Raw genomic sequence first — 24,808 nt, 5'->3', positions numbered from 1 at the left:
ATTCATTGATAAAGTTCTCTGGACCTATGAGTTTCCAGAATTATTGCCCTCTGTCTAAACCCTTTCTCATCCACTTGAATGTCTTGGAATTTTCTGATGACCTCTGTGAGAATAAATCCACAGAAGTCTAAATCTTGCATGTGCTCAGGAATAGTACCAACAGGAAACAGGCCCTAAAGAATTGATCAGAAGAAATGGTTTCTGGGAAACTAAGACCACTTCATTTCCAAAAGTGGAAGCTCCTTTCTATGATTCATACTCACTGATCCTCTGAAATGAAAAGAATAAAGCTAATCTCCCTTCCATATCTCCCATCCTTCAGGTTTAAAGACAGCTATGGTGAAGAACATCAACTCAATATGTAAATATATGGGTATATATAAAATGTGCTTTTATGTATGTAAACCTTCTTGATTTGGGGAATCTTTCATTCTCTCACCCATTCCCCATAAAATGAGAATTCTCAAAGTCTTCCCTGGTCAAATTTCCCTTTTCTCGGATCTAGACACTGAGGTCAATATAGGCACTTTTGAGGTGTGACACACAGAACTGAATGTGATGTTCTGAATGTGAGCATTCATACGAATAATGTTCTTCCATGTATTGACTATAACACAGATAGATACAGCCATCTCTTGGACAAAATTCCCAACTCCATGATTATTTCAGAGAATATTGCTTTACTTCTTGTCAGAGTGTTGGCCTAGAAAACCTTCATCAAACACCTTCATGGACTCCCAGCTCCAGAAGTCTTCCAAATCCAGTGATCTTTTTTTGTAGACAATGTGTGAGTCATGCTCATTATACTCATCCTGACTTCAAGGGATACCCATCTGGGGTAATAAATATATTTGCTACTTGGGGGAAAGTCCTTAGAAATGCATGTACGTGTTCAGATGACACTATCACCTTCGGTTCCCTCCTCCAGAAACCAGTGAGTGGAGGATGAGCCTGCAGGTAGAACAACAGTGGCTCAGCCTTAGTCTCCTTTCCTGCCCACGGTGTCAGATATTTACACAAATTACAGCTCTCCATTCAGGCGATCAAACTGTTGGACCATGGCTTTCACAGACCCAAACTACAGAGATCTAAGTGGCTGGACTTGCATTAGATACTTTCTCTTTACCCAGGAGAATGATCATGCAGCAAGAAGGCAGGGGAAGGAAATGAGCAAACTGGTTTTTTTCTCTCCCAGCTCTTTGACTACCTAATTGTTCCATACTGTACCCTTGGATACAGCCTCTGTTTTGTAAAATGAAGTGGACTAAAAAACCCTTTTGAAGGGGCTCTTCCAGCTTTAAATTTGTTTCATACTATATAACACAGCAAATATTTATTGAGGACTGGCTGAGAGCAGTGTGGACTTGTGTGAGTGTGGGGTTAAATTGCATGCATTGTGGAACCCCAAGATTATTTCCACAACCGTATGTGATCTCATAGGTCTGAGACTTCTCCTAACCAACACTGGGACCTCTTCAGAAGCAGAGACACAGTCCCCAGGATGAGATCCTATCTGGGTTTTCATTTCTTCCACGAGATCAATAATGAATCAAGGGGAACTAAATCCATACAAAAATGGAATCAAATGGGACTTTATTCACTGAGTGTAAAGACCATCATAAGCAGTGAGATCCAGGTGGCTCCATGGGTAAGCACGGTGTTCTTTTGGAGACCTATTTCTTATATAAATCTATTACATATCATGCATATATATCATATGAAGAAAAGAAAATCTCTGCAACTGAGAGAGGCTGGAGGAGGTGGATGAGCTTACTAACATGGAAAGCAAGAAGCACTTTTTTTATTAATTTTTTTTTTTAATTTTTTTTTTCAACGTTTATTTATTTTTGGGACAGAGAGAGACAGAGCATGAACGGGGGAGGGGCAGAGAGAGAGGGAGACACAGAATCGGAAACAGGCTCCAGGCTCTGAGCCATCAGCCCAGAGCCCGACGCGGGGCTCGAACTCACAGACTGCAAGATCGTGACCTGGCTGAAGTCGGACGCTTAACCGACTGTGCCACCCAGGCGCCCCTAATTTTTTTTTTTTTTACATTTATTTTTGAGAAACAGAGTGAGACAAAGCGTGAACGGGGGAGGGGCAGAGAGAGTAGGAGACACAGAATCTGAAGCAGACTCCAGGCTCTGAACAAGCGGTCAGCACAGAGCCTGATGCGGGGCTCGAACCCACGAACTGTGAGATCATGACCTGAGCCGAAGTCGGACGTTCAACCGACTGAGCCACCCAGGCGCCCCAAGAAGCACTTTTTAAAACAGCCTAACTACTTTCTGGATTCTGGCTTTCTCCTTGAAGATTTAGTATGGAGGTTCAAAATTTCCAGCCAGGGCTGCTTATATAATTTTTAAGATTGATTCAAAAGGAAAATTTGAGATCTTCATTCACACTTGATCTTAGCCAAAAGGCTGAGAAGCAATTGAGATCTTTATTCCAAAAGGAGGCTCATTAGGTAATGTTTCTAGTAGAACCATTTTTCTAAAATGCTTTAACTCTTCATTTCATGTCTCTGAATTTAATTTTTTAAAGGTTTTCATTTTTTTCAGCTATTTTAGGGTTCAATGAAAACTTAGGAAGCACATACTGAGGTTTCTATTCCACCTTCTGCCCCCCCACACACACACGGCCTCTCCCATTATCAACTTCCCCATGGCAGTGGTGTACCTTTCACAATGGATGAACCTATGTTGACACATTGTATCACCCAAAGTCCTCAGTTTACCAGGGGTTCACTCTTGGTGTTACACATTTTATGGTTTTGAACAAATATACAATGGCATGTATCCACCACTGTAGTATCATAGTGAGTAGGTTCACTACACTAAATATTCTCTGTGCTCTGCTCACCCCTCCTGCTCCCCTCAACCCTTGGAAACCACAATCTTTTTTTTTTTTCAATATATGAAATTTATTGTCAAATTGGTTTCCACACAACACCCAGTGCTCATCCCAAAAGGTGCACTCCTCAATACCCATCACCCACCCTCCCCTCCCTCCCACCCCCCATCAACCCTCAGTTTGTTCTCAGTTTTTAAGAGTCTCTTATGTTTTGGCTCTCTCCCACTCTAACCTCTTTTTTTTTTTTCTTCCCCTCCCCCATGGGTTTCTGTTAAGTTTCTCAGGATCCACATAAGAGTGAAACCATATGGTATCTGTCTTTCTCTGTATGGCTTATTTCACTTAGCATCACACTCTCCAGTTCCATCCATGTTGCTACAAAGGGCCATATTTCGTTCTTTCTCATTGCCACGTAGTACTCCATTGTGTCTATAAACCACAATTTCTTTATCCATTCATCAGTTGATGGACATTTAGGCTCTTTCCATATTTTGGCTATTGTTGAGAGTGCTGCTATAAACATTGGGGTACAAGTGCCCCTATGCATCAGTACTCCTGTATCCCTTGAGTAAATTCCTAGCAATGCTATCACTGGGTCATAGGGTAGGTCTATTTTTAATTTTCTGAGGAACCTCCACACTGCTTTCCAGAGCGGCTGCACCAATTTGCATTCCCACCAACAGTGCAAGAGGGTTCCCGTTTCTCCACATCCTCTCCAGCATCTATAGTCTCCTGATTTGTTCATTTTGGCCACTCTGACTGGCGTGAGGTGATATCTGAGTGTGGTTTTGATTTGTATTTCCCTGATGAGGAGCGACGTTGAGCATCTTTTCATGTGGCCATCCGGATGTCTTCTTTAGAGAAGTGTCTATTCATGTTTTCTGCCCATTTCTTCATTGGGTTATTTGTTTTTCGGGTGTGGAGTTTGGTGAGCTCTTTATAGATTTTGGATACTAGCCCTTTGTCCGATATGTCATGTGCAAATATCTTTTCCCATTCCGTTGGTTGCCTTTTAGTTTTGTTGGTTGTTTCCTTTGCTGTGCAGAAGCTTTTTATCTTCATAAGGTCCCAGTAGTTCATTTTTGCTTTGAATTCCCTTGCCTTTGGGGATGTGTCAAGTAAGAGATTGCTACGGCTGAGGTCAGAGAGGTCTTTTCCTGCTTTCTCCTCTAGGGTTTGGATGGTTTCCTGTCTCACATTCAGGTCCTTTATCCATTTTGAGTTTATTTTTGTGAATGGTGTGAGAAAGTGGTCTAGTTTCAACCTTCTGCATGTTGCTGTCCAGTTCTCCCAGCACCATTTGTTAAAGAGACTGTCTTTTTTCCATTGGATGTTCCTTCCTGCTTTGTCAAAGATTAGTTGGCCATACGTTTGTGGGTCTAGTTCTGGGGTTTCTATTCTATTCCATGGGTCTATGTGTCTGTTTTTGTGCCAATACCATGCTTTCTTGATGATGACAGCTTTGTAGTAGAGGCTAAAGTCTGGGATTGTGATGCCTCCTGCTTTGGTCTTCTTCCTCAAAATTACTTTGGCTATTCGGGGCCTTTTGTGGTTCCATATGAATTTTAGGATTGCTTATTCTAGTTTCGAGAAGAATGCTGGTGCAATTTTGATTGGGATTGCATTGAATGTGTAGATAACTTTGGGTAGTATTGACCTTTTGACAATATTTATTCTTCCAATCCATGAGCAGGGAATGTCTTTCCATTTCTTTATATCTTCTTCAATTACCTTCATAAGCTTTCTATAGTTTTCAGCATACAGATCTTTTACATCTTTGGTTAGATTTATTCCTAGGTATTTTATGCTTCTTGGTGTAATTGTGAATGGGATCAGTTTCTTTATTTGTCTTTCTGTTGCTTCATTGTTAGTGTATAAGAATGCAACTGATGTCTGTACATTGATTTTGTATCCTGCAACTTTGCTGAATTCATGTATCAGTTCTAGCAGACTTTTGGTGGAGTCTGTCGGATTTTCCATGTATAATATCATGTCATCTGCAAAAAGTGAAAGCTTGACTTCATCTTTGCCAATGTTGATGCCTTTGATTTCCTTTTGTTGTCTGATTGCTGATGTTAGAACTTCCAACACTATGTTAAACAATAGCGGTGAGAGTGGGTATCCCTGTCGTGTTCCTGATCTCAGGGAAAAAGCTCTCAGTTTTTCCCCATTGAGGATGATGTTAGCTGGGAAACCACAATCTTTTTATTGTCTCCACAGTTTTGCCTTTTCCAGAATGTCATGTAGTTGGAATCATAACATATGTAGCCTTTTCAGATTGGCTTCTTTCACTTACTAAAATGCATATAAGTTTCCCCTATCTCTTCATGGCTTGATAGCTCTGAATTATATTTTTATAATTTTTAGCACTGAACATATTCCATTGGTTGGATATACCACCATTTATCTACCCATTTGCCTATTCAAAGACATGATGCTACTTCCAAATTTTGGCCATTATGGATGAAACTGCTATAAAACACCTGTATACAGGTTAGTGTGTGGACATAAGTTTTCAAACTCTTTGGTTAGATACTCAGGAAGACCATTGCTGGGTCATATGGTAAGAGTATGTTTAGTTGTGTAAGAAACTGCCAAACTGTTTTATTGAAATGGCCATGTATATACTTCCATTTTGTAGTAATTTACCAACAAAATTTACTATACCCTTTTACAACATGTCAAAGCCGCAGGTAGTCCAAAGCACGCACAGGCACAACAGGTGGTCCCGCCCACTGCCCAGCTCACACACAGCCTGCTGTGACAGAGAACCTGAGCCTGCATGTGTTCGCATGCTGTGTCCTGCTGCCCGTGGACCTCCTCTGCTCATGCATATGTTCCACCCTCTAACGGGACTTCACTTACAAAACACCAGTACAAAGATAAAATTATTTTAATTTCAAGACAGTGATGGCAGAGCATTAAAACAAGGCCAGGGCTCCTTCTGAGAGTCAAAGTGCTGTGGAATTGCACAGGTCACGTGCTCTAGAAGCTGGCTCTGCACCCAGTTTCTGGGAGTCTGCCCATTTATGTCCACCATAATTGTCAAGGTCCTGGTCCTTCCTAGCAACACCCTTTCATCAACATAAAAAACAGTGCAAGCTGGAATTCAGTTTGTGTTTTAATTATTCCACATGCAAGTTTGAACTATGAGTTTGGAGTCAGAAGTCTTTGTCTCTGCCTACAACAGAGAAGAGTTTCTTTTAGAGTAGTTCGGGAAGATTTATACTTCATTTCTCTAATGGTGAATGATGCTACAAAATCATGAGTAATACATTCACTCAAAACACAAGGAAAAGCAATGGATTTCAATGGAACAGAAGGAAAATTTCCATGAGCTCTTCCACCCAAGGTGCTATTTAGAAATGACAGTTGGGTGCTTTTGTCAGTGATATATATAAACACATTGTAAAAACTGATCATTAGAAATCCTTTTGTGATTCTGAAGACTCTTCTACATCAGGTAGCTAGCAGATAAGCTCTCATGTCACCTCAGATGCTCTAATTTAGGAATAATATGACCTCAACCAAGTCACTTCTGCTTTAAAATCCTCACCTTATTCGTGCATAAAATAAAAGTACTTATTACAGGGCATTATCTTACCAAAATAGAAAATAATTGTAATAAGTTAAGTAGAGTGGTTGAACTTCAATAAAAATTGTTTTATTATATTTGTATTTCCAGGAGTGTAAAAGCCGAATACAAACTTTAAAAAACATTACACACGTTCTGTATTATTTTCTTTGAAAAAAAAAACCATGTGCAGGTAACTGAAAAATTTAGTCATCTCTTAGTCATATGGTCATGGTTGATGACCATATATGTTTTCAAGCCTTTTCCCTCTGAGTAATTTACATATAATTTATATGCTAGCTGCCAGGAGATATGTTTCAACTGGGCATTGGATATTGGCATCTCCGTCAACTACTCCAATGGTTCCATGGTAGAGCTTTTTACCTGGAAAGGGCTTTCTGGGAAGAAAAAGGGCAAGAAAAGCAAAAGTGAAATGACAGCCCTGATGGGTATACTTTTAGGAGGGAAAAAAGTACTGTAGCATAAGTATGAAAATGTGCAAAAACTCTTGTGTGGGCAAATAAGTGCCTGCCCCATGAAGAGCTGGGGCCACGAGCCCAGCTGCAGTTTGGGGACAGGCTGCAGAGCAGCAGGGAGCACTGTGCCTCCACCGCACACAGATAGGTGGCTGAGTCTTCCTGCTGGGAGGCCCTGATGTGCAGGCTGCTGTGCCGGTCCTTAGTGTTCACCGTGCAGTTCAACCTCCCATCCTGCTTCATCCCTGAAGTGATGTAAAACAGCCGGGTGGGGCTGCCGCCCCCGGGGTTCTGTCGGAACCACTGCACGCTGTTCACCGAGCTGGAAAAATTGCACCTCAGGGTAGAGCTGGCTCCCTCCTGGAGGCTCAGGGCTGCAGGTGTCTGCTCCACGTCCATCCCTCTCACCCCTGCTTGGAAAGACAAAACCAAACACAAAAGAAGTCACTGCAGAGCCACTGAGGCAGTTTTCAAACCCATAAAGTATTCCCGGGAACACCTGCTGAGGGTGTAGACCCTGCAGGAGCTCTGTGCCAGCTCCCCCTCCACTGCGGGCTGTGAACCTCCCCAGCCCCCGTCTGGGACGCCCCCACTCACAGCAAACCTGCAGCCACAGAAGCCCCAGCAGGGCTCCCCGCTGTCTCTTCATGACTCCTTGTCTGGTCGCTGACGTGCCTTCACCCCTACTCTGAAGAGTGTAGAGTCTTGGGTCAGAGAAGTTGTGTTGTCAACAGTCACCACGTCCCTCCAGAATCACTGAGCACCAATCACACCTGAACCCTGTCAGTCCCGGAACTGAAACTCCACCCACAGCGGCCCAAGAGACTGCAGAGCAATCTATCCAAAACTGTGCTTGCCAACAGAGCAGGGAGGTAGGGACGATATTTCCAATATGTGAAGTTATAAGAGTTTTTTTTTCCCTGAAAATACTTTTTGTAAGAAATTTGTGGATTAGAGGAAAGTGGATAATATTTCTGTATAAGTCAGTGTCTCAGTGGGTTACACAGAACCTTGAAAAATCACAGGGAAGAGTAACCCATCCCCCAAATTGCATGGTTTGATAGACAATGTGAGAATTCAATTATATAAAAATACTAATAAGGGGAAATTATATGATAGCGTGTATTGTGGAAGTAAATATAATTTCTTGAAGTCAAGAGAGTTCTAGAAACCACGATGGACAGTCACCATCTGCACAGAAAATGATTCCAAGCAGAATTTAGTTGGTGAATAATAAGATGTTTGTATAATGTCCACTCCGATTTAATATACACCTCTCTGCCTCTCTTGTGCAACCCGTGGACACCCTACTCACCCACACAGCTGATTTTTGCTGGTCTACATGCTACTGGTCAAAGTAAATATTGTAGCCTCCCTTTTCTTCCATTTTTCTTCCTTATTTTTTTCTCTTCTCTTCATTCTCATTCCTTCCACTCTGAGCAGAGATAAATGAAAAGGTAGGCTGTCTGGGGTATTGAAATAATTTCTAGGTCAGTGGGTTTGTGTGATTTTATTGATAACCATGGAAAACAGGTAATAGGATGTTTTCCATTGAGCTTCCACAGTCACAATGCCCAGAAATATTCTTATCCTGGTACTTGTGCTCAGAGAGTCATCCTCACAGGGTATTTATGGAGATATGGGTTCCACCTTTTTGAAGTTTATGTGGAATGGAAGAACTGGAAACCTGAGATGAATTTTAGGCAAACAATGTCCCCCTTCCCCCCCCCCCCAAACCTTTGCTATTTATAATTTGACTGGGTCACATGACTTCTGTTCTCTCTTCAACTGTTCAACTCTTGGACCATCACAAAGTCTTTGTTTCTTACAAAGCCTAGAGTGCCCCCTAGAGGACTGAAACAATCAGCAAAGACCACTTTATACCAAGCAACTCAGCAGACAGAGCCCCCCAGCCCCATTCATTCCATGCTTCCTGATGAAGGAAATGCAGATGGTCAAAATAGAAGGTAACTGCTCAGATTGAATGGGGATTAAAAATGAACCAAATCCCACATGTAAAATGGAATTTCATGGAAATTGATATCAGAAAATATTTTGATAAATCTCAACCTGTGCTGTTTACTTGATTTCTTTAACTTAGTTCAAAATAAATCTACAGGGGCATCTGGATGGCTCAGTTGGTTAACTGCTGGGCTCTTGGTTTCAGCTCAGGTCATGATCTCATGGTTTGTGGGTTTGAGCCCCACCTCGGGCTCTGTGCTGACAGCACAGAGTCTGCTTGGGATTCTCTTTCTCCCTCTATCTCTGCCACTCCCCTGTCCATGCACTCTCTTGCTCTCTCTCTCTCTCAAAATAAATAAATAAACTTTAAAATTTTTTTAAATAAACCCATAGAAGAGAGGGGCCAAGATGGCAGAGCACCATGGAACTTCTCAGCTTTTCTTGTCCCTGAAATGTAGCTAGATCAGCACCAAACCATATTGCACAGCTAGAAAATTGATCTGAGGATTAACACAACAATCTGCATAACTTGAGCCACAGAACTTGGCAAGTACACAGTACAGACAGGTAAACTTGGAGAGACAGAAGCCACAGAGGGTAGGGAACTGTTTTTGCAGAGAGAGGACAGAGAAAGTGGGGAAAGTACAGGAAAAGCACTCCCCCTGAAGCAGCTGGAGAGAAAGAAAAAGAGTGGAAACACCCAAAGTGACTGAACAAGAAAGGAAGAAAGGAGAAAGGAGATGGTTTCAATACCAATAGGACTCTATAAACAGGGGAGAGCAGTGTCAGAAAGTCCATAGCTCAATACCTGGTGGTACTCTGGTGGGAAAAGCGAATCCCCTGGAGCAGGCAGCAAGGTCCGAGGGATCCATTGGCCACACAGGGAGTAGAAGTTCCCCTGCTTGGAGGACATTTGGTAGAGGCTATAGGACCTCCCCACAGGCAAAGGTCCCATCGGACACCAGAGAACAGCCATGTTTGCTGCTATTGGAACCAAAGTGCCAGGGTGTGGTGAAACCTGGCACCGGCTGTGTGTTGTGCTTTCCCATAATCTCTGAACCTCCACTCCTGTGTGATCACATGAACTTTTTTCTGGGGCAAACATGCACCCAGCCACAATCTCTGAACCTCTGCAACAGTGCAACCACACAAACATTCCCAAGGCAAAGCCAGCAACCAGCCATTGCTCCTGGAAACCCTCCCCCAGAGAGTCAGAGCAGGTCCAAGCTGCAGGGCTCTCAGAAATGAGGGGAATGTAAACACAGCCCCATATGAGATATAATTCAGGAGAGACGTGCAACCTGGCAGACTGCTGGCTTGGACGTGAACAGTGTAGAAGAAGGGAGTGGATGGAAGCCAGAGACAAAGGAAGGGTACTTGATTGATGGTTGGTGAGAGCAGAGTTCCAGTGCCATAGACTGGAAGATGGGTGACACCATTTCCACCTCTCCCACGCATGTGCATATATGCGCATGCGAGCCACAGCAATCCACCCCAGTAAGCTAAGCACCACCACCTAGTGGAGAACCCAGCCATTACGTTAACCCCATCCAACCACACCAACCAAGCTCAAGCCCTAGAGAACCACCACAAATCTATCCACAGGCTTAGTGTATGGACTATAAAGTGCTTCATAGTTAGACTTCTAGGGAAACTGGATGTTATTCGGATTTCATTCTGTTCATTGGTCCATCTATTTGGGGTTTTTTGTTTTGTTTTTTGCTTTTGTTTTTTTGTTTTTTCTTGGATACAGAAAGAGAAAGAATTTATTCTTATTTTCTGCTTTTTAAAGCAATTTGTATAACTTTTTTATTATATTTTTTAATTTTTTGTATACACACACACACACACACACACACATATACCACACACATATACAATGGAATACTACTTGGCAATGAGAAAGAATGAAATTATGCCATTTGCAGCAATGTGGATGGAAATGGAAGGTATTATGCTGAATGAAATAAATCAGTCAGAGAAAGACACATATCATATGTTTTCACTCATATGTGGATCTTGAGAAACTTAACAGAAGACCTTGGGGGGAGGGAAGGGGAAAAAATATTTACAAACAGAGAGGGAGGGAGGCAAACCATAAAAGACTCTTAAATACAGAGAACAAACAGGGTTGATGGGGGTTTGGGGGAGAGGGGAAAATGGGTGATGGGCACTGAGGAGGGCACCTATTGGGATGAGCACTGGGTGTTATATATAAGCAATGAACCACGAGAATCTACCCCCAAAAACAAGAGCACACTTTACACACTATATGTTAGCCAATTTGACAATAAAATATATTTTAAAAATTTGTTGAACTTTTTTACTATGTTTTTTTATTTTGTAAATTTTTTATTCTATTTTGCTTTCTTCATTTCATTTTATTGTATTGTATTGTACACATCTTTAAATTTTTTTAATTTTTCTTATTTTTTCTTTTCTTTTCCTTTTTTCTCCATTATATCAAGCTTCTTTCAACAGCCAGACCAAAACATACCTAGGATCTAGTTTCCTTTTGTTTGATTTTTTGTGTTGTTTTTAATTTTTTAATTTTAATTTTTAATTTTATTAATTCTTTGTCTTTCTCCAAAATGACAAAATGAAGGAATTCACTCCAAAAGAAAGAACAGAAAGAAATGACAACCAGTGACTTAATAAACACAGATATCACCAAGATGTCTGAACTAGAATTTAGAATCATGATAATAAGAATACTAGCTGGGGTTGAAAAAAGCATAGAATCCCTTTCTGCAGAGATAAAAAGAGTACAATCTAGTGAAGACAAAATTAAAAATGCTATAACGGAGATGCAATTTCAAATGGATGACACCATGGCAAAGAAGGATAAGGCAGGGCAGCAAATCTGCAATACAGAAGACAAAATTATGGAGAATAAATGAAGCAAAAAAAAAGAGGGAAACTAAGGCAAAAAAGCATGATATATAAGAATTAGAGAACTCAGTGACTCATTACAAAGTAATAACATCCAAATCATAGGAGATCCAGAAGATGAAGAGAGAGAAAAAGGGGTAGAAGGGTTTTGTGAGCAAATCATAGCAGAAAACTTTCCTAACCTAGGGAAAGACACAGGCATCAAAATCCAGGAAGCACAGAGAAATCCCAGTAGAATCAACAAAACTGACCACCAATAAGGCATATCATGGTCAAATTCACAAAATACAAAGACAAGGAAAGAATTATGAAAGCAGCAAGGGAAAAAAAAGTCCTTAACATACAAGGGAAGACAGATCAGGTTCACAGCAGACCTATCCACAGAGACTTGGCAGGGCAGAAAGGAGTGGCAGGATATAGTCAATGTGTTGAATCAGAAAAATATGCAGCCAAGGATTCTTTTTTTTTTCTTTTTTAATTTTAATGTTTATTTATTTTTGAGAGAGAGAGAAAGAATGTGAGTGGGCAAGGGGCAGAGAGAGAGGGACACACAGAATCTGAAGCAGTCTCCAAGTTTGAGCTGTCAGCACAGAGCCTTACACAGGGCTCAAACTCATGAACCGTGAGATCATGACCTAAGCCGAAGTCAGGCACTTAACCAACTGAGCCACCAATGTGTCCCTACAGCCAAGAATTCTTTATCCAGCAAGGCAGTCATTCAAAATAGGAGAGACAAACAGTTTCCCAGACAAACAAAAATTAAAGGAGTTTGTGACCACTAAACCAGCCCTGCAAGAAATTTTGAGGGGGACTCTCTGAGGGGAGAAAACATGAAAAATAAATAAATAAATAAATACCAAAAACAACAAAGACTAGAAAGGAATAGAGAACACCACCAGAAACTCCAACTCTACAGGCAACACAGTGGCAATAAATTCATATCGTTTAGTACTCACTCTAAATGTCAATGGACTAAATGCCCCAATCAGAAGACATAGGATAATATAATGGATAAGAAAACAAGATCCATCTATGTGCTGTTTACAAGGGACCCATTTTAGACCCAAAGATACCTTCAGATTGGAAGTAAGGGGATGGAGAACCATCTATCATGCTAATGGTCACCAAAAGGAAGCCAGAGTAGTCATACTTACATCAGACGCCCTAGATATTAAAATAAGGACTGTAACAGATGAAGAAGGGTATTATATCACAATTAAGGGGTCTATCCACCAAGAATATCTAACAATTGTAAACATATGCCCCTAATGTGTAACACCCAAATATATAAATCAATTAATCACAAACATAAAGAAACTCATTGATAATAATACCATAATAGTAGGGACTTCAACATCCCACTTAGAGCAATGGACAGATCATCTAAGCAGAAAATCAACAAGGAAACAATGGCTTTGAATGACATACTAGACCAGATGGACCTAACAGACATATTCAGTACATTTCATCCTAAAGCAACAGAATACACATTCTTCTCAATTGCACAAGGAACATTCTCCATAATAGATCACATGCTGGGACACAAATTAGCCCTCAACAAGTACAAAAAAGATCAAGATCATACCGTGCATATTTTCAGAGCACAATGCTATGAAACTCGTAATCAACAACTAGAAAAAAATTTGGAAAGACAACAAATACTTGGAGATGAAAGAACATCCTACTAAAGAATGAACAGGTTAACCAAGAAGTTAAAGAGGAAATTAAAAAGTACATGGAACCTAATGAAAATGATAATACCACAGGGGAGCCTGGTTGGCTCAGTTGGTTAAGTGTCTGACTTTGGCTCAGGTCATGATCTCACAGCTTGAGATCACAGCTTGTGACTTTGAGCCCGCCCCATCAGGCTCTGTTCTGACAGCTCAGAGCCTGGAACCTGCTTCAGATTCTGTGTCTACCTTTCTCTCAGCCCCTCTCTCTGCTCAAGCTTGCTCTCTCTCTCTCTCTCCCTCAAAAATAAATAAACATTAAAAAATTTTTTAAATAAATAAAAAAAGAAAATGATAAGACCACAGCCACAAACCTCTGGGATACAGCAAAGGCAGTTATAAGAGGGACATATATAGTAATCCAGGCCTTTCTAAAGAAGGAAGAAAGGTCTCAGAAACACAACCTAACCTTACATCTTAAAGAGTTGGAAAAAGAACAGCAAATAAACCCCAAACCAGCAGAAGATGGGAAATAATAAAGATTAGAGCAGATATCAATGATATAGAAATTACAAAAAACAGTAGGACAGATCCAGGAGTTTGTTCTTTGAAAGAATTAACAAAATTGATAAACCTGTAGCCAGTTTATTTGAAAAGAAAAAAGAAAGGACCCAAATAAATAAAATCAAGAATGAAAGAGGAGAGATCACAACCAATGCCACAGAAATACAAACAATAATAGGAGAATATTATGAGCAATTATATGCCAATAAAATGGGCAATCTGGAAGAAATGGATGAATTCCTAGAAACATATAAACTACCAAAACTGAAACAGGAAGAAATAGGGAATTTGAACAGACCCATAACCAATAAAGACATTGAATTAGTAATCAAAAATATCCCCCCCCCCAAAAAAAAAAAACAAGAGTCCAGGGCCAGATGGCTTTCCAAGGGAATTCTACCAAACATTTAAGGAAGAGTTAACACCTATTCTTTAAGCTGCTCCAAAAAATGGAAATGGAAGAAGAACTTCCAAACTCTTTCTATGAAGCCAGCATTATCTTGATTCCAAAACCAGAGACCCCACTAAAAAGAGAACTATAGAACAATTTCCCTGATGAACATGGATGCAAAAATTCTCAACAAGATACTAGCCATCCATATCCAACAATACATTAAAAGAATTATTCACGACAATCAAGTGGGGTTTATACCTGGGATGCAGGGCTGGTTCAGTATCTGCAAACAATTAACGTGATTCATCACATCAGTAAAAGAAAGGACAAGAACCACATGATCCTCTCAATAGATGCAGAGAAAGCATTTGACAAAATAGAGCATCTTTCTTGATCAAAAACCCTCAAGAAAGTAGGGATAGAAGGATCGTACCTCAAGATCATAAAAGCCATATACAAAAGACCCACCACTAATATCATCTTCAATGGGGACAAACTGAGAACCTTTCCCCCTAAGGTCAGGAACATGACAGGGATGTCCACTCTAACCACTATTATTCAACATAGTATTGGAAATCCTAACCTCAGCAATCAGACGAAACAGAGAAAGAAAGGGCATTCAAATCAGCCAGGAGGAAGTCAAACATTCACTCTTCTCAGATGACATGATACTCTATCTGGAAAACCCAAAAGATTTCACTAAAAAACTGCTAGAACTGATCCATGAATTCAGCAAAGTTACAGGATATAAAATCAATGCACAGAAATCAGTTGCATTCTCCTATACACCAATAATGAAGCAGCAGGAAGAGAAATCAAGGAATTGATCCTGTTTACAACTGCACCAAAAACCATAAAAAAAACAACAACACAGGAATAAATTTAACCAAAGTTGTGAAAAATCTATACACTGAAAACAATAGAAAGCTTATGAAAGAAATTGAAGAAGACACAAAAAAGTGGGAAAAAAATCCAAATCCATGCGCATGGACTGGAAGAAGAAATATTGTTAAAATGTCGATACCACCCAAAGCAATCTACATATTCAATGGAATCCCTATCACAATAACACCAGCGTCTTTCACAGAGCTAGAACAAATGATGCTAAAATTTGTGTGGAACCAGTAAAGACCTCAAATGGCCAAAGCAATCCTGAAAAAGAAAACCAAAGCTGGATGCATCACAATTCTGGAAGATGGTAGAAACATCAGTGGTTGTCAGGATTAGAAGGGGGACGGGAAGAATTTTTGTAAGTAAAAGAAAGCTGAACTGATAAGCAAAAATAAAAAACTTTAATAATACACAGGATTTGGATTGGGTGTATTTGGGTGGGAATTTTTCATATGCTCTTTTCCTCAGAAATCAACTTCCAATTTTCTGCTGGTTTAGAAAGTGATCATTGCTTGTTATAAAGGGCCGTGGAGTGCATGGCTATTCTATTACCTAGGAATTTTCTCACTCCATCCACTTATTTACCTTCCCTACGTGCCAATAACTTCAATACACGTAGACATACACATGCGTGTGTATGCAAACACACACATATACCAACGTAGGCAACATCCTCCTCCTCAGTTATTAAAAATATTCAAAAATATATGGGGTCTTTTCCCTCAGCCTTTCCAGAGGGCACAGCACACACAGGTATTTCTACACCAGATGTCGTTTTCTTCTTTATCGAATCTTTCATGAAAGTTTGCATTTCTCCATATACTGCTCATTCTCTAAAATTTGTTGGCATCACTGTCTGCTGATAGCTTCTTTTCTGTTTCTATTTGGGTTTGTGGGTTTCTGCTCTGTAGGATGTTTTTCCTATCATTTGAATAGAGTTTTAGAGAAATCAAGAGATAACTTTGTATTTTTTATCTACCATTGTTTTTTCTAACGATTATATTTTTAGGTAATCTCTACATCCAACATAGGGCTTGAACTGATAACCCCAAGATCAAGAGTCACATGCTCTACCACCTGCACCAACCACACACCCTTAGTCTACCATGTTTATCCAAATGTCTGAGAAAAATACTTAGTATATAACCTTTTGAATTACTTAAAGTATCTTTTAGCATACATTGATATTTATAGAAGTTGAAAATATAGTAAAACCTTGGATTGCAAACACCTTGTTCTGCAGGTGTTTGGAAGATGAGCAAACATTTCTAATAAATTTTAACTTGATAAATGAGTGATGTCTTGCAATATGAGTAGTACCTGATGCTGAACATCACATGATCACAATTGAGCCAATGGTTCTCTCTCTCTTTCGCTGTGGAATTGTGGGTGATGGCCTCCCATGCTCAGATGCTCAGCCTCAGGCTGTGGTGTTTGGCAGAAATCAGTGATTTTTCAGAATGTTGGAAGGTGCCCACAACTGGCACTTGGATTTTTTTTGTCATTTCAAAGCACCTATGGACAGTGTATGGACACTCTTGCTTTTCCATACAAGAGTGAGCTTAGGAATGCTGTGCTTCACTCTAGGTCAGGCTGCCTGCAGATATAGACCCTTTCCTCTGCTGCCTTATTGCCAGTTACATTAAATACAGTATGTGACAAGAGTTTATTAACACTGTACTGTAGTCAACATCCATGCGAGTGTATACAGTAGCCCCCATGCAGAAAAAGGTTGAAAGGAAAGGTGCTAAGAAGGAGATGATTACAGTGGAAGTTGAGAAAGAAGTCATGGAAAAGTACCAATAAGGTATGCGAGTGGCCAAAATTCCAAGGTTTTATGAGAAGTCTACATCTGCATCTCCTCTATAGAGGAGGAGGAGGAGGAAAAGGTGGAGGAATCCCTCACTTCAAATGACATTAGGGAGATGTGTAAAATGTGGAAATAGTGCAAAATTTTGTAGACAATCACCACCTGAAAAACGCTGTAGCAGTGCAAGCAATGAATCCTTTTAACAACAATGCAATGTCACATTTCTGCGAAATCCTCAAAAGGAGGCAAAAGCAAGTGTCATTGGATAGGTTCCTTGTTAAAGTTGCAAGAAAAAAAGATTCCATTGAGCCAATAGATAGCAATGATTCCATTAGTGATAGTGAAAGTCATCCTACATACTAACCTTCCTCTCTCTTATCTCCCTCACACCGGTCACAAAGGTTTTCAAAGGGAAGTGCAAGGTTAATCTGTTTATTTTTCCTTATGATTAGTATGTTCTTTTTATTTTGTATTATATTACAGTACTGTAATCATTTTTAAATGAATATTTTTGGGTTGTAGAATGAATCATCTAAGTTTCCATGATTTCTTATGGGGAAATTTCCTTTCATATACAAGTCCTTTAGATTACAAGCATGTTTCCAGAGCAAGCTATGCTCGCAAACCAAGGTTTGACTGTAAAATTTACATTTTAACCAATTAAATAAAAAAATAATTTTTTAAATTTTTTAATGTTTATTTATTTTTGAGAGACAGAGAGAGACAGCATGAGCAGGGGAGGGGCAGAGAAAGAGGTGGACACAGAATCTGAAGCAGGCTCCAGGCTCCAAACTGTCAGCACAGAGCCTGACATGGGGCTCGAACTCACAAACCACGAGATCATGACCTGAGCTGAAGCCAGATGCTTAACTGACTAAGCCACCCAGCTGCCCCATAAAAAATTAATTTAAATCACGAATATATAACTAATATATAAGGAAATGTATTAATATTCTGATCATGGCTCACTCATAAAATCAGCTGATAAGGAGAGAATATTTAAAGAAGATTGTAATATTTGCAAAGTCTGGCAGTATATTGCAGGGCAATGCAGAGTTTGCTTTTTCTATCGTCATTTTCACTATTTCTCCTCATCCCATATCATTTCCAAAACCCATGATTTTTCTCCCTCTGGGAGAGACATCGGAGAAATCTATAGGATTTTCTGCCAGTATGACCTATGTATCTATATTGTTATAAAAAGTCAGTCCAAGAGCATTTAATCTCACCATATTGCCTGAGCACTGAAAACCATCTCACTCGAGTTCTTACTGTTCCAAAGCCAAGTGATCTACTTAACTGGCCTGGACATGAGTCATTTCCTCAGTTATGTGTCTGCCCTCTCCCTTCATTTTGAACATCAGCCTGTGTCTACAATCTGATTTACTAGAAAAGAAACTAGGCCACAGGTCCCTTGCCTCTCTTTCATTGTCACTTACATATGTTCCCCTCCTTTGTTCTCTCCCCTTCTTTCTTTATTCAAACCTGGTTTGGGGCTGCAGCTCTTCCTTCACCTCTCCTGCCCATCCTCTGTCAGGAAGACATGGGACGGACACCACCTTCTTGGGCACACCCTGGCTCTCTCAGTGCGTCATTGGACACAGCAATACCCACCAGGGGGGCCTCAGCAACTTGTGGGGCTGGACTTTCACAGCAAGATGAGCAAGATACCACTTCAATGTTATGTGGTTTCAGCTTGAAATTACTTAGGTCCTGACTGAGGAACTAGTAGAATTTCTTTTTTTTTTTTTTTATTTTATTCTATTTTATTTTTTTATATATATATATGAAATTTATTGACAAATTGGTTTCCATACAACACCCAGTGCTCATCCCAAAAGGTGCCCTCCTCAATACCCATCACCCACCCTCCCCTCCCTCCCACCCCCCATCAACCCTCAGTTTGTTCTCAGTTTTTAACAGTCTCTTATGCTTTGGCTCTCTCCCACTCTAACCTCTTTTTTTTTTTTTTCCTTCCCCTCTCCCATGGGTTCCTGTTAAGTTTCTCAGGATCCACATAAGAGTGAAACCATATGGTATCTGTCTTTCTCTGTATGGCTTATTTCACTTAGCATTACACTCTCCAGTTCCATCCACGTTGCTACAAAAGGCCATATTTCATTTTTTCTCATTGCCACGTAGTATTCCATTGTGTATATATACCACAATTTCTTTATCCATTCATCAGTTGATGGACATTTAGGCTCTTTCCATAATTTGGCTATTGTTGAGAGTGCTGCTATGAACATTGGGGTACAAGTGCCCCTATGCATCAGTACTCCTGTATCCCTTGGATAAATTCCTAGCAGTGCTATTGCTGGGTCATAGGGTAGGTCTATTTTTAATTTTCTGAGGAACCTCCACACTGCTTTCCAGAGCGGCTGCACCAATTTGCATTCCCACCAACAGTGCAAGAGGAGGAACTAGTAGAATTTCTAATTGCACTAATGAACAGCTGGGTTTGGGGAATGTTCCTTCTGGTTCCCATGCTCTAGCCATTTGTATGACTTTTGTATCAAGCAGACACTGAGGGGCAAACCACCATACAGAGTGCTGGAACCAGAGTGGATCAGTCAGAGATGCTCAGCATCCCAGGCCCTGTTCTGCTCAGAGTTTGCGCTCAGCTCCCCCTGCAGTCCCTGTCACTGTGTCACTCAGGACACAGTAGTACACAGCTGAATCTGATGCTTGCACTAATGATTTCACCAAGTGGAAGGTTTTGGATTTTCCGTCGTAGGTGGCTTCAAAACCTTTGTGACTTCCCTTCTCCTTGTCCCTCAAGGCTTTCAGGAGGAGCTGTGGACCTTCTCCAGGATATTGGACATACCAGAAAAGATTGGGGTACCCTGTCGCTGAATAAGTACAGTTTATAGTCAGGGGCTCCCCTTCGGAGAGGGTCACTGGGCCTTCCATCTGGGTCACTGAGTCTCCGTGGGTTTGTCCTGGGAAAAAAGAAAAGAGACCTGTGTTACCTCGGGCACAAATCTCCTGGATAAAATTATAGTTATAGGTTTTGCTGTCACAATAGATGAAATAATCCAAATACTAAGAGGCATTTTACTTACCAAGCATCAAGAGTACCACAGTCACGAAGCCTGGAGAAGAGTTCATCTCTAGAGTGTCACCTAGCTAATGTGCTTCATTCGTAGCAGGAAGAAGCATTGGAGAGACAGAGCAATGATCAGTGGAAGCCCACATTTCTCAGGAAAGGTGTTTGTGTTAGGAAGCTGCACCCCCTGCTGGACGGGGACTGAAACGGGATGCATGGTGGCCAGAGTCCTCCCAGAGTCAGCAAGATGTCTTTGTCCCTGACTTTATGAGGCACATGGCAGTCTTCAGGTGGCACTTGGAAATCTGAACAGCAGCAATCCTGACCTCTCAGGTCTACTTTCTTCTTAGGACACTACCTGATGTGGAAGTTCTTTAACAGAACATCCCAGAGTGTTTCTGTAGCTGAGAGGATAACAGTCTCTAAAGCATTTAATACAGTACTTTATGTTTTCACATATCCACTGTGGGCCAGCCTATAATCCACTGACCCCCAGAAAAGGGTTGAGGTTGAATATATAGAAAGTTATAAGAAGTCAACTCATTACTGAGTGCTTCTGTGTTTTTCAGCATTGTAACCCAATATTTAGAATACCCACTGTCCTTTTTTAAGCACTCACTAAATAATCTTAAACAAAATTTATAAACAAATAGCTTTTAATTGAAATACAGTATTTCTTGGTCCTAAAATAATATGAATTGTAAGGAATACAATCTTCTTAATAAAAGCATTCCAGTAGAAAAGTCATACTATTTTATAGTCAAATATTTTAGTCGTCACATATTCCTCATTTTCAAAATCATTAAAAAGTAAAAAAGTGTGAATTCTAGACAGAAGAAACATCATAAATTAAGTTGTCGAATTCCTATTGAATGATCTGAGATTCTTATCTCATTCTCTCACTGTTTTGTTGACTCTTATATGTATAAGGTGACTGTTATGTGAATTAGGCAACAATTATTAATCCTATACTATTAACAAGTTTTAGCCTCAAAGGTGCTTTCTATTAGAGTTTGCTGCCAAGCTTTAATCAAATAATTTTTCCTCACAAGGTAAGGAATCAGGATTATCAGGATAAGTTTTGGAGAGGCACACATCTTCTGTAGCCCTGTAAACGTTTATCTCCAGACACATAGATGGAAGTTTAGCTCAGGCTGTTTTCTGGGGCCACTCCACAGATTCACATCAAGCAGCTTCCCAGAGCAACATGGGAAGGTTTTCCCAGATGCAGAGGGAAATAAGAAACTCGGGCCTGGATAACTTTTGTGTTCACACATCCCTTCGCTTCTCCTCCACCTTGCAAATCACATTGTCAGAACCTGCCTTAAAACTATGCTGGGGGGCGCCTGGGTGGCGCAGTCGGTTAAGCGTCCGACTTCAGCCAGGTCACGATCTCGCGGTCCGTGAGTTCGAGCCCCGCGTCAGGCTCTGGGCTGATGGCTCAGAGCCTGGAGCCTGCTTCTGATTCTGTGTCTCCCTCTCTCTCTGCCCCTCCCCCGTTCATGCTCTGTCTCTTTCTGTCCCAAAAATAAATAAAAAAAAATTAAAAAAAAAAACTTTAAAAAAAAAAAAAAAAACTATGCTGGAAGGAATTTGGGACAAGCAGCATGAAACTTCTATTTAAATATACAGGGAGAATTCCAGATAGGTGTGGATGGTGCTGGCTTGAAAATAAAGAGGAAGTCATTATCTATAACTCTTTAAAAAAAAACCAACTCAAACGCATTTTAGCTGATTTTTGAGTCACATGTTTCCAAATTTCTTTAGCCAGTTCTTCTAGCTGAATCTAATGGCAAAACGGCACATTCTTTACGGTGCTCTTGTAGTCATCAATAAACAATTTCTTTCTTTTTTTTAATGTTTATTTTTGACAGAGGGAGAGAGAGAGTGTGTGCGTGTGTGTGTGTGAGAGAGAGAGAGAAAAAGAGAGAGAGAGAGAGAGAGAGGAGGGGCAGTGAGAGAGGGAGTTGGAGGATCTGAAGCGGGTTCTGTGCTTACAGCAGAGAACCTGATGTGGGGCTCAACACACGACTCATGAGATCATGACCTGAGCCCAAGTCAGATGCTTCTGACTGAGCCACTCAGGTGCCCCTCAATGAACAATTTCAATACAAGTTTTCAAGGATCAGGATGTTTTTGATGCATGATCTTTCTTACCTAGGGAGGTATTTTCTTAGAGTCAGGTTTTCCCTCTAACCCTACATCTGAGCTGCCACAGCCCTAGCCACTTCCTGTATGGGATGGCAACTCCCTGCCTTGGGCCCTACAGCAGAGGGATGTATCAACAAAGAGCCCTGGGGTTTGGGTACCTCCCTCCAAAACGCTTCTCACTGTAGGCTCTGTCAGTGCAGAGAAATACACTGGGGAGTCCTCTAGCTATGAAGCTGAGATGGCAAGATGGATGGATTTTCTCATCTTCTGGCAATTGAATGAGTAGCAACCTTCTGTGGCATTTTGTTCATTCTAAGAATCCTGAAGAATAAGGGAAATCATCTCCCCACTGCTGGGCTGCTTGTATCACAACAGACTATAACTTAGATCACTGGGGTCATATGTGCATTCCAGGATGACAGCCCCCTTGTCCTGCACTAACACTGCTGGTGGGGCCTGAGTTCCCTTCGGGACAATATTGGATCCTGAAGGAAAAAAACATGGAATCAGAGGTTTTAGAGCGATGTGGCACAAAGAAATCCTTTTGTATACCACTATGCCTCCCTCCCAAGGTCCCCACAAGACACTGCCTATCTCCCATTTTTAGGTAACTGGGTAGGGACGTTTTCACAGGGGCCATCCCCACTTAGACACATGACCCTACCTTGAAGTCATGACCACCTTCAGAAGGCTGGACAGAAGCATGTTTGAGATCTTCCACTCATGGTAAATGGTAAACGTCTACTTCAATGTCAGGGCTGGGCACTGTGAGGGGAGCCTGCCAGGTGAGGGAAGTATGGCTGGGTATGTGCTGCTGCCGCCCCAGAACAGGAAACAGGGGTTTCCTGGGGTAGCACGTTGTGTGAGTCATGTCACACTTCTCCCTGTACCAGCTGAGAGTCTCACTGCCCAAACATCCTTTCGCATTAAGCGACTCTTAACTTGGAAACAATTCCATCTGAAAAAGAACTTGTAAAATTTAACACTGAAATGAGGCTTGATGGTTTAACTGTGATACGTTCATTCATGGCGTCTGTGATGAAAGTGGGTGGATGGCACTCACTTAAAAATACTACCTGTGATGGATTATGAAAACAACATAAGATTAAGAATCATGTATGTTCACACTATGTTTTATCACCTAACGTAGAAATAAATCACGTTATGATAAGAAGGCAAAGTGTTTAGACTAATCACTGTAGCTCTTTCAGTCTACCTGTTAATATGTCAGTATTTCTCTTTTCTATCAGTATCTGTTCATGTCTCCCTGTTGGGGCCAAAAGCAGAAAAATCTAGTCACTCTTTGCTGAAGAGTTTAGACTGAAGCCTTCAGACAATATATCCTGTCACTGAGGTCTCTTCTCTTCACTGTTTAGTTTGACAGCTCAGCTCTGTTCAGAAAGTGCAGAGGAAACCAGAGTTTGGTCATAAGGTTATCCAACCTTTGGATGTATATTTTTGATTACCCCAGTTGAACCACAGTCTGATAGTTTCTATGCTCAGTTCTGAAGATAATAAACCCTAGGTGACCCCATACACCTCAACAGGACTGCTGATCATATGATATTTAATTGTAAGACACATTCTCTGGGTATGTACATTAAAAGTAAGGTCTATTGAACACTCGATCTTGATTTCAGCTCAGGTCAAGATCCCAGTTTCATGGCTTGAGCCCTGCTTCAGGCTCCCCATGGAACCTGCTTGAGATTCTCTGTCTCTCTCTGTCTCTCTTTCCTCCTGCAACTCCCCATAAAATTAAAGAAAAAAAAAAGGAAAGTTGTGTCCTAAGGATATTCCTCAACATCATGGCAAACAACAAAAATCTATTATTGTTGGTCTCCTGACACAGTAGCAAAGTCTTAACGTCCTTGTCTCAAAATCATTGTAGCCTCAGCTACATTGTTTGAAGCATCTCCAGAATTTGTACTGCAGTCGCCATGAAATATGATGGAACCGCATAGAGTACCAACTATCCTGCTCTCTAAGTGATAGACTATAACTTTCTGAAAACACCTAACATTTTTCTACCAGCTGGCTGAGTAAATGTGAAATATTAACTTCTCCTATTTTTAAACTCTAACACATTTCTCAATGAAAGGAACCTCATGATTGTGCTTCTGACTTTCAGGAAGTGTCCATGTCCAGGATCAATCTTTTGGACACTCTCAGACAAGTTTCTGAATTAATAGATTTTTAATCTTATCTTAAACATTGAAAGAGACACCAGACTGGTCATGCAATTGCTACTCCAGACTCCCTTACAAAATCCAATCACATAGCAAGAATTTTAATTCAAGTGGCTGAACTAGTGAATATCTCTAGGGCCTATCAATTTACAAAAACTTATGTAATCAGTGTCAGTCAGTATGTCTTTAATGTCCTTCACAGCTTCCAAACACTATAAACACAATGAGGTGCCTTAACTTTCTAACTTTCCTTAACCCTCTCATGCATCCAATTAAAAGGGACAGCAAATACATGAATTACTGGATGTCTTCATGCTATTCAAAAACTTTTTGTCA

The 24,808-nt window shown here is 40.7% G+C and overlaps 1 pseudogene and 2 gene segments (V, D, J or C); all 3 read right to left on the bottom strand.

Annotated features, from left to right (window-relative positions):
* Nucleotides 1-2,296: 2,296 nt before the first annotated feature.
* Nucleotides 2,297-2,435, bottom strand: LOC115517557 (annotated as a pseudogene).
* A 4,171-nt stretch (nt 2,436-6,606) lies between these two features.
* Nucleotides 6,607-7,661, bottom strand: LOC116738149. The segment is given in 2 exon segments: nt 6,607-7,313; nt 7,501-7,661. Coding segments are annotated over 2 exon segments (558 nt in total).
* Nucleotides 7,662-19,693: 12,032 nt separating this feature from the next.
* LOC116738124 lies at nt 19,694-20,258 on the bottom strand. The segment is given in 2 exon segments: nt 19,694-20,028; nt 20,152-20,258. Coding segments are annotated over 2 exon segments (381 nt in total).
* Nucleotides 20,259-24,808: the final 4,550 nt, after the last annotated feature.

This window comes from Lynx canadensis, chromosome B3 (assembly GCF_007474595.2).
Source record: "Lynx canadensis isolate LIC74 chromosome B3, mLynCan4.pri.v2, whole genome shotgun sequence".
In the NCBI taxonomy this organism is placed as follows: domain Eukaryota; kingdom Metazoa; phylum Chordata; class Mammalia; order Carnivora; family Felidae; genus Lynx; species Lynx canadensis.
This window is presented reverse-complemented; position numbering and strand designations above follow the sequence as displayed.